A 14,805-nucleotide genomic window follows, 5' to 3' on the forward strand; every position below is an offset into this window, starting at 1 on the left:
GCAGACCATGGCGGGGGCCTTGGCGGTCCGATCCTCGGTTACAGAAGTTGGCTCTTGGGACATGGAATGTCACCTCTCTGGCAGGGAAGGAGCTGGAGCTTGTGGAAGAGGTTGAGCGCTACCAGCTAGATATAGTCGGCCTCACTTCGACACATAGTTCCGGCTCTGGAACCCTAGTCCTTGAGAGGGGTTGGACTCTCTCCTTCGCTGGAGTTTCTCTGGGTGAGAGGCGGAGGGCCGGGGTGGGCTTTCTGATAGCCCCCAGACTCTCTGCCTGTATGTTGGGGTCTACCCCGGTAGACGAAAGGGTTGCTTCCCTGCGCCTTCAGGTTGGGGAACGGGTCCTGACTGTTGTCTGTGCTTATGCGCCGAACAACAGTTCAGAGTACCCGCCCTTTTTGGAGTCCCTGGGACGGGTGCTGGACAGTGCCCCGACCGGGGACTCCATTGTTCTGCTGGGGGACTTCAATGCTCACGCGGGCAATGACAGTGGGACCTGGAGGGGCGTGATTGGGAGGAACGGCCTGCCCGATCTGAACCCGAGTGGTGTTCAGTTATTGGACTTCTGTGCGGGTCGCAGTTTGGCCATAACTAACACCATGTTCAAACATAAAGATGTCCATCGGTGCACGTGGCACCAGGACAGCCCAGGTCGCAGCTCATTCTAGGGTAACGAAAACACAACAATTCATATTTTCAGATGAATATTCACCAAAGAGAACATACTTATTATATTCCATTTCTGCCAATATATCCCCTTAAATCTCACACTGGAGCTTTAATTATGTCTTGCTGAAGACTTTGCCCTTGGCCCTACATAGCCCTACTTGTAAGCCCTTCAGTGTTTATCAATAATTATTACTATAAATAGGGCATGCTTTTAGACACCCATACCAACTGACTGTCCTACAGAGAGCCACGAAGTGTCTTTTAATATTATTTTTCAGGTGCCACTGCCAAGATAGCTGAAATATTTATTTAAGAAGAAGGAAGTAAGAAACCATGCCAAATACTCGCTTAAAAATAGACAGCAGTCATTGATGGAGGTTTATAAATAGACAGGAGGAAAGGGGGGGCTGGTCCTGGGCGGGGATATTTATAGCACAGGCACACTGCTGTTTACTGGAGGCAGCAGCCAGGGGTGCACTTATCAATAACACCATAAAACCCCAAATACCACTGAATGCAGTCGCCTCCCTCATCCAGTTCTGGAAAGATGCATCTGTGGTGAAATGAAATCACTTTTATGAGGGGATGAAAGGGGATTATTCCCAAGGGTCTTCTATTCATGGAAAAGTTGGATCACTTTTCAGTCTCGGCATATCTCTGATTACAACATTTTTTCCATTTCTTGCCTCTTGAGTTGGGTGTATGTGGAATAGATGCATATAACAGGGTTTAAATCACTGATACTGAAGGGGACACATCATTTTAAATAATGTGAACATAGGCTACTGCATCTAAATTAGTAATAAAAGCAAATTGACTGGTTTATTAGAGAGAATGCTTGTGTAAGTGCATTGTAGTTAGCTGTATTATTGGTGTACCCTACATTTAAAAGTGTAAGGGGCTTGAACATTATCTAATGCATCTCTTTTCCTGTTTGATAATGTTTAATTTATTGTTGGTGCTATAATGTGTAGGAAAATACAGTTGTCTTAACAGAGTTGGTTGATGCAGGTGGAGGACAGACCAGCTGACTGGAGGAGGAGATGGAGGAGGAGGAGGAGGAGGAGGGGCGGACAGACAGCCTGGCTGGAAGGCAGAGGAGCTGATCCAGTCCGACAGACGGCCAACTTGATCGGAGTGAACCTGCGACGCAAGCCGCCGCTGCTGCTGCTGAGTCCCCGGCAGCGACCAGCCACCCGTCGGTCTGGGAGTCCAGCCAGCTAAGCTAACTAGCTAACTTAGTCGTTGTTATAGGAACGACAAACTAGTACTGTAGGCAATTTGGGGGAATTAACCCAGGCTACTGTGACTAATTGTTTAAGTTGTAATATAAAATGTCTATATTACCGTTCACTCCTCCAATCGTGAAGAGGCTCCTGGGCTGGAAGAAAGGAGAGCAGAACGGGCAGGAGGAGAAATGGTGCGAAAAGGCTGTCAAAAGTCTGGTGAAGAAGTTGAAGAAGACGGGACAGTTGGACGAGTTGGAGAAAGCCATCACAACACAGAATGTCAACACGAAATGCATAACCATACCCAGGTAACGACACAGACAAAGCTAGCTGGCTGCCTTGTAGTTAGCTAAGCTGGCAAGCTAAGGCTGATGACAGCTATCTTAGGTAGCTACTTAGCATGCTAGTTAGCTTGAGCTAATATTATTAGCATAGCGCTTTAATATTGAAGCATTTTTCTTTGTTAACATGTTAACATTATCCTTGACAGGTTAATTACCAAGTTTATTGATTAGTAGATAAAAAGTGTGATGCTGTGCAGTGGGGTTTGATTGCATGGGTAGTTAGCGTTAGCTGCTAAGGTAAAAACAATCCTGCATAGTGAAGCTAGCATTAGCTTATCAATGCAAACTTCACCTGCTTTTCAGCTTATATTTTGTTGTGCAAACAGGCACCATATAGTTGGCATTTTATCAGTCTCACGTACCGATGCATGACAAACTATGTGACGTCTATAGTGCTATAAATGCTAGTTAACGTTACTGTTTTAAGTCTATGTTATATTGTTAGTTTGCATAATTAGCATGATAACCTAACTGAAATGTTATAATTGCATTGAAATAGATGTGTCTCTCAAATTCCGCTGCAGGTTTGAAAAATGTCCCAGCACCTGCTGACATGGTAGCTGTGGCACATCTAGTGCTGCATAAACAAGCATGTCCTCAGTTCACACGTGTGATGAATAGGAGAAGAAGGGGTGGTTTGGCTCAGCAGAGCTGTGACTCATAGAGGATGTTTAGACTGGAGTGTGTGTACTCTGGGAAAGTTGGAATAAGGGCTCGGTTTGGGATTCCCCATATGGGATACCCATCTGTCCAAAAAGACCAGTAACTCAGTTAACTGACATGTGAGGTAGATGCGGGACTGTGCACACACACTGCTGTATTCTCAGTGGTCTGAATGAGTCACAGGTGTTAAATCAAATGTTTTCACTGAGTTGGACGTGGAACCAAAATATTGTGCAGTTTAATTACTTTAGTTGTTGGATGCTGTCTTCTGTGAAACTGTAAGTGAGTCAGGCTTGAATATTTATTTCCATCTGTTGTCCTGTCCAGATGTGAATGTAACCTTATATAAAATGAAAATTGTTACCAAAAAACCAGTGATGACTTGGATAAGACACGCAACACAGAGCGCACCGCAAATACATTACACAACTTCTTATTTCATTTTTTTATTCTTTACTCTTTGTTCCTACATAAAATAAATAAGGCAGGTACACATCTTGGCCCAGCTGATAATATGCTCTGTAGTGGAAGCTGGAATACACCCTCAGTGACTTCTTTAATTGTTACGCATCCTTCAAAGTTTATTAGACAGCTTGTAGCCTAATTGCTAATGAAACCATGAGTCCCCCATCGTGGTCTGTGTAGAAGTCAGAGAATGGGTGTTAACGTATATGAAAAAGTTTCTCTCAATTCTTGGGAATGTGCTCCAGGCTCTAGGGAGGGCGTGGGCCACTGTTTGAATTGTGGTTTAATCTTGGTGGGTTCAGAGACTCTAAGTTTACGGAGCAACAGCTGTCTTGCTATCTGTTGGGGATACACAGATTCACTCAAAGTGTGTGGTATGTGTCATAAATGTGAGGCAACCAGATTCCCCTAAAAGCAGTGTTGTTACCATTTTCCACGTGTTTCTCCTAATGTGCAGGAACAGGGCAGTACACACTGTTTAATGTGTAATGTTATTAAAAGTGCTGACTGGTGTTGGCTCTGAGACCAAACTCTTTAACAGGAAGTGGTTTCTCTCCCACTCACCGTCAAATGATAAGAGATGCTACATTGGTGTTGAGATGCCTGTGAGTCCTTGGCCGGCTTTTGCACAGTTGTTGTTTCTTCTGGTGGATAAGAGGGTTGTGTCAGTCTAGCGGGGTGTCAGAGTGATCATCATGTCTGAGTGGCAAATCAGGGAGACAGGACATAGCCCAGGCCAACCTCAGCAGAGTCATAGGGGCAGTGCTGGAAAATGAGTCTGAGCCCTCTCTGTAGAGGTGGTCACTGATGTCGTCAGAAAACATGGTGGTCTTAAGTGTGTGTTTGGAAGATATTTCCAACTATTTAGGTATCACACTGCTCAAATGTCACTGGTTCTACGTGTACCTTACTTTCCCATTCCCATTTAGCTTCTTTGCTTGCTGAAGGTAGATGTGAGAACTTTCTCAAAGCCTATTGTTCATCTAAATCTATGTTGTACACTGCAGTATTTCAAATTTAACAGGTTGTCCATTGCTTGCTTTTGGCTGTTGATTTTGATCCATGAAACTACACAAAAGGCAGAATATATATATCTTTTCATGTCATGAACCACCAGTGAGAGCTATTAGACTGAATAGCCTTATAGAGACAGCAACATCAACACACTAATGGGCCAGTCTTTATGTCTAATAACATCTGACCGTGGAAATGATACAACTGTAGTATTTTATTAAAAAATTAAACATGCACCAAAATTATAAACCAGATGTGATTAGTATGCAGCATTATTTCCACTTAAATTTAAATAATAAATAAGTCTAATCCTAATGTGTCTTGAAATTTCTAGATTTTTGTCAAATGTTTGACGTCATCATCATCAGTCTAATTTAAGTGCATGATATTTGGTTTGGATACTTAAAGTTGCTTTGTTGGTCGCCTTGAAACAAGCACCACCTTTACCTTTTTTATCTTGAACCCAAAGTTCCCAGTGACATACTTAAAGAATGAGAACCATATGTTTCTTGTCTGACAGCTCAACGATGGGATGAACTGTTGTTGAGTTCAGCTAGAAAAAAAGCCATCACCACACTGGACTCTACGTTAGGGGGGTAGATCCAGGATCTGTTACAGTCCTTCCTTTCCTTTTTTAGTCATTTGAGTTTCATGGCAATATATAGGGTCTTACACCTCACAGTTACATATGCTTTCTGTGCACAGATCAGAAAGCTCTCTATTTATACAACTACTGCTATTTTAACTTCATAGTTCCATGTTATCACATCATAATCAGAAACCCACTTTGGCCATGTTTGATATACAGTAGACAATTTTTGCATTTGAACATTAGTAAGACCAATTTCTGTAGACTTTGTACCTAGATTTTTGTTTGTATTCTGACATTGGGTCATTTTATGATCATGTAGACATTTTCCTGACTGGTGCTGCTGTGTGAGAAGGGCTGTCAGGATTGGAAATGATAAGATGTTAATGATACTAATGCCATTATTGATTCTGCTTTTTGATCCAGTTCTTTATCAGTTCTCTAATTGGTTACTGATGATTTTTGTGTGGGGAAAGAAAGTAGGCCCACACAGGTTTTCAGTGTCAGTGCAGAGTCAAATACATGGCATTCCTGGAATTTAAGCCCATGTTGCGTGGGAGGATGTTTCAACATATTGGCGGTGTTTACACCCTTAGTTGAAATGATCATTTTACGGGCATTACAAGCTGCACTGATGTCATCTTTCTTCCTGAAAGTAAGCCACGCTTTGGACTGTTCCTTCCCTCTTGGTGCAAGTTCCTAGCATGGTTGACATATATGTTTGACGTCATTGTTTTGCAATGTGTAACTATCAGAAAAACATGGTGGCATCGATAAAAGGAATCAATAGGCTTGGAGGCATATCGTTCCATTGGGTCAGACAATTTGGAAGGGGTTCTTGATTCCTATCCCTAACAGGCTGAGGAAATGGTTGGCATAAAATACTTCTTTCATGCTTAAAGTGTTTTACTACATTGAATGAAAAAGTAGGATGCATAAGCAGTTTGGGAAAAAAACTGCTCAGTCAAAGGCTTTGGTGTTCTGCCCTCAGTTAATGCTGTTCTATTCAGAACTAGGAAATATGTTAAAGGTTGTATCTTATATTTCAGAACCATAATTTCAATAATAGTCAGAGCATAGAGCAAAGCAACACATTGATTAAATATAATCTGCCTGCACAATTACAGTCTTTTTGCTGGTGTCTTTCAGATCTTTAGATGGGCGTCTCCAGGTCTCCCACAGAAAAGGTCTCCCTCATGTGATCTACTGTCGCCTGTGGCGCTGGCCAGACCTGCAGTCCCACCATGAGCTGAGGGCTGTCGACCACTGTGAATTTGCCTTCCACACCAAGAAGGACGAAGTCTGCGTCAACCCCTACCACTACCAGAGGGTGGAGACGCCAAGTAAGTTTAGTTAATTGCTACATGGTCCAAATTACTGTATTTAAAATAAAGGTTTTGCCATACAGAACTGAACTGGTCCTTTATCAAAGTATCTGTGTGTCTCCAGTTTTGCCTCCTGTCCTAGTACCACGACATACAGATATACCCGCAGAGTTTCCACCATTGGACGACTACAGCCCGTCCATCCCTGAGAACACCAACTTTCCTGCAGGCATTGAGCCGCAGAGTAACTATATTCCTGGTAAGAAAAATAGTGTCATTATCTCTAAACACAGAACTTAAAAGTTTATAAATACTTAGGACATGATTTGGAGAGCATTGTCTGGTTATGGTAGGCACATTTACAAGAAAAGGGAACTTGACTGTGAGCAGAAAAGCTTTTCTTGGTAAATGCTGGTTGCCTTGAAATTTTTACCTCTAATGTTCAAGATACATTGCGTCACAAAAACTTGTTTTAGCAGTGGAAAGTATGTCAAAGCTTTAATATGCTGAGATCAGGAGTGTGTTCTTAATCTTTGTGTGTGTGTTTGTACTTTATAGAAACTCCCCCACCAGGGTATCTCAGTGAGGATGGTGAGACAAATGATCACCAGCTCAACCACAGCATGGACACAGGTGAGTCACATGAAAGTGCACACAACTCAAGCTCATACTGTTCTAATTATGCCTTATCTGGATCATGAACCAAACCTCCATTACCTCCCTATTTCAGGTTCACCCAGCCTGTCGCCCAATCCTGTGTCACCCGCAAACAGTAATCTTGGTAAGCAAAACCAAAGAGGTCAGCTTTAATTATAGAGCATATCATTCGTTATGTGTACTTTTGTGGTTGGTAGCAATGACATTATGTAAAGTATGATACTGCTCATGCAGTACCATGGCCTTTTCCCAACAAACTGTCATATATTATCAAAGTACAAGTATAAGTCATCCATTTTCTATGTTATGTTGTTTTACATATACTTGCTTATATCATCATCATTTAGCATCAGATTTTTACGTCAGTGCCTCTGACAGCCCTTGCCAGAGGCATTATGTTTTTAGGTTTGGGTCAGTACATCCCAATCTCGTGAATGTGATATTTGAGAACGCCTTGAGGGAATTTCCTCAGATTTGGCACAAACATCCACTTGGACTCAATGATGAACTGCTTAGATTTTGGCAGTCAAAGGTCAAGATCACTGTAACCTCGTGTCCATCTTATTCTTGTGAATGTGATATCTCAGAATGCCTTGAGGGAATCTGTTTAAATTTGGCACAAACATTAACTTGGACTCAACGATGAAGGATATAAGCCTGACTGTTTTGTAGAGGCGTACAACCGCGAGGTGGTACTTCTAGTTTAAGTATGAAACTGGTTTCACATTAAATTTGCACACTTTCTTTGAGGCTATTTATATAATCTAATTTTGTTTTGGTTGCACAAACCAAGGAACACGAACACCGAGCCTTTTAGCTAAACCACTGAAGCCTGAACTGTAACTGTCATTACCTACAATGAAACTTTGTGCATTCATGTAAAAAGTCAGAAGTGTGTGGGTATACTGTCCTGCTACTGGAAATGAATGAAAATTAGGCAGTCAGAATTGAGAGACCTCAGTGGCCATGGTATAAATTAGAATTAATGTTGAGGGTGCTCTGATGGCTCGGCTGGCTAAGGCACATAGTGTATACCATGTGTGTTACTGTGTTGTAGATGTGACAGTAAGAGCAAACATGTAGAATCAGTACTGTAGACCTTTTATTCTGAATCACCCTGCAACAAAGGACCCATCCCCATGTGACTGGACCCGATGACCCAGTGATTGTACTACAGAGCACATGTCTTGTCCTGTCGTACCTCTATAAAATGTGTTTTGCAAAGGATTCATTCTTACTAGGAGGATAGCTTTAATCTGCAGCAGAACCGTATTAGACATGTTATCTGAATACCACCTTCCCCTGATTTTACTTGTGGACACGAACAAGTCAGTAAACCAAAAATTGCTGGTATCTTATTGATCTTATTGGTGCTGTTCATATGAAGTCAGATTAGAATTTCTTTGTGGGGGTGAGCATGTGTGTGAGAGAGAGACAGATGAGCAATATGCAGGAGCATTGGGCTACGTCTGGGAGGCTTAGCCTCAGGGCAGTAACAGAGTAAGTGTGGTATGAATGGAGTCTTTGTCCTCATCTGTGTGTAGGCCAGAAACAGACATTTCAAGGTAATGCAATAATAATAATATCCGGTTGCCAGGTTATTCTATCTATGTGGAAAGCCACCAGGAGGTCAAGTTTAAAAAAATAAATACACACGTCATGTCTTGGCCATTCCTGGCCGGGACCACGAGGGTCGTGGGAAAAGAGCTTTTGTAGAGAAATCAAAGGGAAACATTATCAGCTGTTTGCATCTTCTCAGTCAAATGGTTGTTTGGCCACAAAGCAGTACCTGTTCTCATGAGTTCTTTAATTTTTTCTCATGGACTAAACTGGAATTTCTCAGCTTATGTCTCTCCATCTAACCCCCATCCTCTGCTCACACAGACTTACAACCTGTGACATACTGCGAGTCTGCCTTCTGGTGCTCCATCTCCTACTATGAGCTGAACCAACGTGTAGGAGAGACCTTCCATGCGTCCCAGCCCTCCCTCACAGTGGATGGATTCACAGACCCATCCAACTCTGAACGCTTCTGTCTGGGCTTGTTGTCCAACGTCAACCGCAACTCAGCAGTAGAGCTCACGCGCAGACACATAGGTACTCATTTTATCTCACAGGGACTACGTAGGCTTTGAGCTAATTTGCCTTTTATATTTGCACTTGACATATAATCAGCAGGTAGCTGTGTGCTGAGCAACTGTCGTCTCTCTTCCCTTTCCAGGACGGGGCGTGAGGTTGTACTACATTGGGGGAGAGGTGTTTGCAGAGTGTCTCAGTGACAGTGCCATCTTTGTTCAGAGTCCCAACTGTAACCAGCGCTACGGCTGGCATCCTGCCACTGTCTGCAAAATACCTCCAGGTTAGCACAGGAAGATACCCACAAACACATTAAGACATCAGAGGCAACATGACCAGAGCATTAACTGAGTTCTGATGCCCCGCTGACACTGACCTTTTTTGTCCTCACTGCTTTTAAGCTGAACATTTTTTCCCCTGCAGGCTGTAACCTGAAGATCTTCAACAACCAGGAATTTGCTGCACTGCTCGCCCAGTCAGTCAACCAGGGCTTTGAGGCCGTCTACCAACTCACCAGGATGTGCACCATTCGCATGAGTTTTGTCAAGGGTTGGGGAGCTGAGTACAGGTAATTAAATACAATTTAAACAAATGAAGACAAGTGTGATTATTCAGAGTATTTTCTACATTTACATGTTATTGGCTGTATATGTGTATATCAGGGGTGATTGCTCTGAGACAACAAGGGAGGCTGAACTTCCCCTAAAATTTCATCGACATTAAAATAAGAATTTACATTGCATTAAACATGCACTAGGATGTGTTTAACATCATGACTATGGTGTTCAGACATCAGACGTTTATCACCAGTTTTCAAACGCGACCTCCTTGTCATACATCCTTGTGTCAGCACGGGAGAGGACGCTCAGTGTATGCATGATGATTGGAGGAATTGTCTAAAAGGCTGAACCCTTTTGTGATTTACAGCGCTTCACATTTTGAGCTCAGTCCCATATTTGCGAGTGTAGTCTTCTGACTGAGTGCCGCCCGGAGTTCCTTATTTCCATAAGCGATATAGCTCATTTTCACCGTTTGAACAGTAGAGTTCAGGTGTTTAAACCCATCTGAAAATCTTTGAGGTGTGTTGTGCTGTGGTTCTATAGCATGAGTATGGTTGAAAAACAGCTTTTATAAGTTACTGCCTTGCTACAATATGACAAATTTTATGATGTAAACTTAAAGTGAGCTTCCCCTGTTTGAAAGACCAGCAGCCACCGAAAGAGGGCATGATGGACATTGAAGTGTTTGCCGTGATCAAAAGAAAATGGTGATTGTTGTTAGTTGTTATGATGACAACACACCAGTGTGGTCATAAAGTGTGTCACACTCACTAGTTCTGGGAACTCTGTTTTGGCCTATTCTCACACACATTTCGCCTATTAAACAGAAAAATGCAACCGCACACCAATCAAAGTTTCTCTCTTTCACCGAACTAAGACGTTACATATTTGCTTTGTTAACTTAAAATCAAACACACTTGAGAGAAAACAAAATAAAACTCACAAAAAACTGTTAGTCATCGAGTTAGTTAGTCTGCTGTTCCAGCAAACACCAACTTTGGTTTGGTCGGAATAAACCCTCTTTTCACAGAGTTAGATGTGAAAACATGCTGATCTTTGCATCCTCGCAGTCTCTTGTTCACGGAGCAGCAGCTCTCCCTGGTTCTTTGGAGGCAGCTATAGTTTTAGTTTACATGCCAACATGCAATTATTGGCAACAAAATAAACAGAGAAATAACACTTACGGTAATCTTTTAGGAGAAACAGACTGCTTATTTTAAGATGTACTTCATTGCTCGTTAATTCGTCACCACAAAATCTCAGCTCAGTGAGTTTGGGACTGCAAGTCGATTCGTTTATACTAAAGTTTATACATAAGTTAGCTCGTTGCAACAGTTGCAGTGGCAAAAGTACATGTATAGACTCGGGTTATCCTGCTTCGTTAATTTCAATGGGAATGTCTGTTCTACTCTCATTCTATTCAATGTCACAGTTAAAGGTGTAAAAATGGCGAATGGTGAAAGGGGCAACAGTGGCTCACAGGTAGAGCAGGTCGGCCGTTAATTGGAAGATTGGTGATTTAATCCCTGGCTCCTCCAGTCTGCAAATCGAAGTATCCTTAGGCAAAATACCGAACCCCAAACTGCTCCATCGGTGTCTGAGCGCGTGTGAATGGTTACTGAGTAGCAGGTGGCACCATGTACGTTTAGCCATGACCACCAGCGCTTTACTGTGTGTGTGTGTGTGTGTGTGTGTGTGTGTGTGTGTGTAGGATTGAATGTGACATGCAGTGTGAAAGCGCTTTGAGTAGTTGGAGGACTGGAAAAGCACTATTTAAGGCATTAGAGAGGTCGACCAGTTTATGTTCAAGTAGTTGCTAAGACAAATATATATTATACTGTTTGCTAAAGATGCCATATAAGAGAGATTCAAATTTTAACCATTTTAGTGAGGTAAGTTTCACTGTAAGAAAAAAACATGTCAATTCAGTATTTCTTATTTTTACAATTTAATTCTTATACATATTGACTGGCAGATTCTAGACTTACAATCGAGTGAACAAAAAACCTGAGAACAAACATTTAACTGACCCAGCAAATGACTAGTCTCCTTATATCACATTGCTTTTTTCCTTTCTTCTCTCACTCGGTACTGTGTTCTTGGATAAACACTGAGTGGATGTTGAGGGAGGCTGTCAGGTCTGAGTAATCCCGAGGGTGTGGGAGGGGGACTGAGAATTTTAAGGGGGGTCTTAAGTGGGCCCTCTGTGAACTAGCTCCTTTCTGCTCAGGGCTCTTCTCTTTGTACAAGATGTCATTTTGCAGACACAACAGAGCATAAAGCTGTTTACAGCCAAAACCAGACACACTGCATACCTTTACCTTCTCACTTCTTGTTTTTCGCTAGTTGTGTAAAAAGCCCATCCAGAGTTAAGTGCTCAATTAGCTGATTTTATTTCAGCTTTCCGAGGTGGAATAAAGCACCTGCCTTAGCACACGGGCCATATGCTGTTGTCTCTGTCCCAGCCTGTTTAAAGTTTTAAGGGTTCATCACTTTTGTTGTTTTACCTGAGTCTGTTTCACTGCACACATTTAAGACACAAAAGTTTCATTGAGCTGTGCACCCCCAAATTCAAGAAGGAAACGTGTGTATGATCAGAATAATTAATGTCACTTTTGGGGGATAAAAAACGAATGGGTGCTGTGCTCAGACGGTAGCAGACTTGGAAGAGGAAAAAGAAGGTGATGGGGGGAGGGTGCTGCTGTGAGTCGGCGAGAGAGGGTTGAGTAACAGAGAAAGAATGCGGCAGGCATGCATTCGTGAGGGGGACATGGAGTGGGAGGTGAACACATTTCAGACAGCCTTTGCAAGGGGGATTCCCATGTACTTTGAGTGGTGTGTGTTATATTTCTGGCACCAAACACCTTGGAGGAAAACATCTCTGATAGAAACTTGAATGACTTCAGAAATAGCTCACGGAGTTGGCTTCAGGGTCCATGCTAAGTCAGCTTAGACAAGAAGTACTGAGTAGAGTGTATCTTTGCCTCGCCTGTAATGAAGTTACATTAATAATCACAAGGATTTTAAATGAGTAGTTTGATGATGTATGAAATTCTCTCATTAGTGTCACACTATGTTGCCCCTTTCCTTCTCTGCACCCCACAGACGTCAGACAGTGACCAGCACCCCCTGCTGGATAGAACTGCATCTCAATGGCCCTTTGCAATGGCTGGACAAGGTCCTCACACAGATGGGCTCTCCCAGCATCCATTGCTCCAGCGTGTCCTAGGAGCAGCACATACCTCCCGGAAACCCTCCTTTCCATCCACACACACACATACACACAAACCACATAGGAGAACTCGAGCGTCTCTCAGAGATAATAAGGAAAGAGACGCCATTCATCAAATCAACACATCACTGTCCTCCCTCACTGTCTCTAACATTTCACCTCACATCTATAGCACTTTGCTCACTACCATTTAGTGTCTCCATTCGATGGTTATTTTAGGACTTGTACGTTGTTGTTTTTTTTCATGTGTTTGACGGGCAGCCACAGGGTATTTGCAATAGGTTTCAAAAGACTAACCACATTTTCGTCATTATTCATTCAGACGTCGTGTCTATGCTCTGTGTTGTAATTTGTTTTTTTTTTTATAAAGAGGATCGCAATGTTTGTTCCCCGAGTTGAAGTTATGGTACAACTTCAGCTTGGCCACCTTTTTACATGTTTCAAAACATTTTTGATTCTATGAATTAGCTGAAATTCGCTCCCATCACTGGTGTTTCAGTGTCCCAGTACCACTCTTTGTAATCACTGAATTAGGAGGCTTATTTATCAATTGAACCATAAATTAACATGAAAAAAATCATTCTGAGTAGTGATTAAATAGAATATATTTAATTATTATCTTAAGTACAAGGTACTTTGCCCATATTGATTTATCTGTATGAATTAAAGTGTCAATTATCTGATTGATCATGTAATTGGTATTTTATCTATTTAAAAAAAAAATAGACCTTAGCACCATTGTTTCTTGAAAAAAGAACCCTTGTATGAAAACTATTTTGCTCAGTGAAAGAGACATTTTATAAGTTATTTTTGCATACTGTCCTGCATGGGAATATATTTTTTTTATTGCCTCAATATGATTGTACATAAATATTTATAGCTTGTGATTTCTTGTAGTCATGCAGTGCTTGAAACAGTGGACCTGACTGACCTCTGGCATGAGTAGATTCACAAAAAGACTTTGCTTTAATGACCCCAAACTTGGCCTGCTTAAATGCAGGCTTTTCTAACCTGGGTCAACTGGTTCTTAAGTGTGACACATAGGATTACTGTACCAGCTATTACTGTTATTTCATAATAGGGACGTAGAGTATGACATACAGTGTGAGTGATCGTAGTGGACTGGACCTCAGTGAGAAGGGTACTTGCTAGCAGCAACCATGGCTTTGGTTCATCCATCGATGGCATGTAGAGTAAAAACATAAATGCAGATCTTTTCACATATTACAAACTGTTAGCCGATAGTACACTATGCTCCTCATGGGTAAATGATGCACTTCCAATTTACTGTGTTGATCAGTGTAAAGCTTTAGTTCTAGTGTTTTGCTTGTCCAGTAAAGACTGTATATTACATGTACATTGCTACAATATAAAGCATGTGTAATATGCTTGCTGTCCTTGGTCATTGTCTATGAAGCCACCATGTTTATCCTGCACTTTCTTACAGTACATAAGACTGAGTCACCATGTAATTTAATTAAAACAGTTAACACAGTGCTTAACTGAAATACTGTGTACCACAGTGCGTTAGGTAGTTGGTAGATCTGTATCAGTACTTGTGTTTCTTGATATTCTTAGTTGGTGGTTTTCTGTTCCGAGTCTTATGTACTTTTTTTTTTCATGTAGCCTAATATTTGTTCTCAAATGACCATTGTTTTGTTATCTGTGACAATTTAATAAACTGCAACTGAGTAAAAAGATTTCAAGTCAGTGTTTCTTCTTTAAAGTGTGACTCATTAATACGTGACTAAAAAATAGAAACTCCTGTACATGAATGCAGATATTACCATCCTGAAATAAATGTGAAACCATCAGAGGTGATGAGTCCAGGGTGTCTACAGGTGTCAGGTATCATATGGTTATTAGTGAGTATTTTGCCAACATCCATTTTCAACCGCTTATCTGAAGCTGGGTCGTGGGGGCAGCAGGCTGAGCAAAGTATTACAGATGCCCCTCTCCCCAGCAACGCTTTCCAACTCCTG

The 14,805-nt window shown here is 41.8% G+C and overlaps 1 protein-coding gene across 1 annotated transcript; it reads left to right on the forward strand.

Annotated features, from left to right (window-relative positions):
• Window positions 1-1,761: 1,761 nt before the first annotated feature.
• Window positions 1,762-14,523, forward strand: smad3b (SMAD family member 3b). Its single transcript, XM_049574703.1, has 9 exons — window positions 1,762-2,206; window positions 6,123-6,316; window positions 6,423-6,557; window positions 6,857-6,931; window positions 7,029-7,079; window positions 8,840-9,052; window positions 9,177-9,314; window positions 9,455-9,599; window positions 12,697-14,523. Exons 1-9 carry the CDS (start codon window positions 2,004-2,006, stop codon window positions 12,818-12,820), a joined length of 1,278 nt encoding a protein of 425 aa, XP_049430660.1. The 5' UTR covers window positions 1,762-2,003; the 3' UTR covers window positions 12,821-14,523.
• Window positions 14,524-14,805: the final 282 nt, after the last annotated feature.

This window comes from Epinephelus fuscoguttatus, linkage group LG4 (assembly GCF_011397635.1).
Source record: "Epinephelus fuscoguttatus linkage group LG4, E.fuscoguttatus.final_Chr_v1".
NCBI classification, from domain to species: Eukaryota; Metazoa; Chordata; class Actinopteri; order Perciformes; family Serranidae; genus Epinephelus; species Epinephelus fuscoguttatus.

Excerpts from the sequence above, each read along its gene's own strand:
- smad3b (XM_049574703.1), top strand. The coding sequence starts at position 2,004 with ATGTCTATATTACCGTTCACTCCTCCAATCGTGAAGAGGCTCCTGGGC. Across the intron at positions 2,207-6,122 it reads AAATGCATAACCATACCCAG|ATCTTTAGATGGGCGTCTCC; the intron begins GTAACGACACAG and ends GGTGTCTTTCAG. Across the intron at positions 7,080-8,839 it reads ACCCGCAAACAGTAATCTTG|ACTTACAACCTGTGACATAC; the intron begins GTAAGCAAAACC and ends CTGCTCACACAG.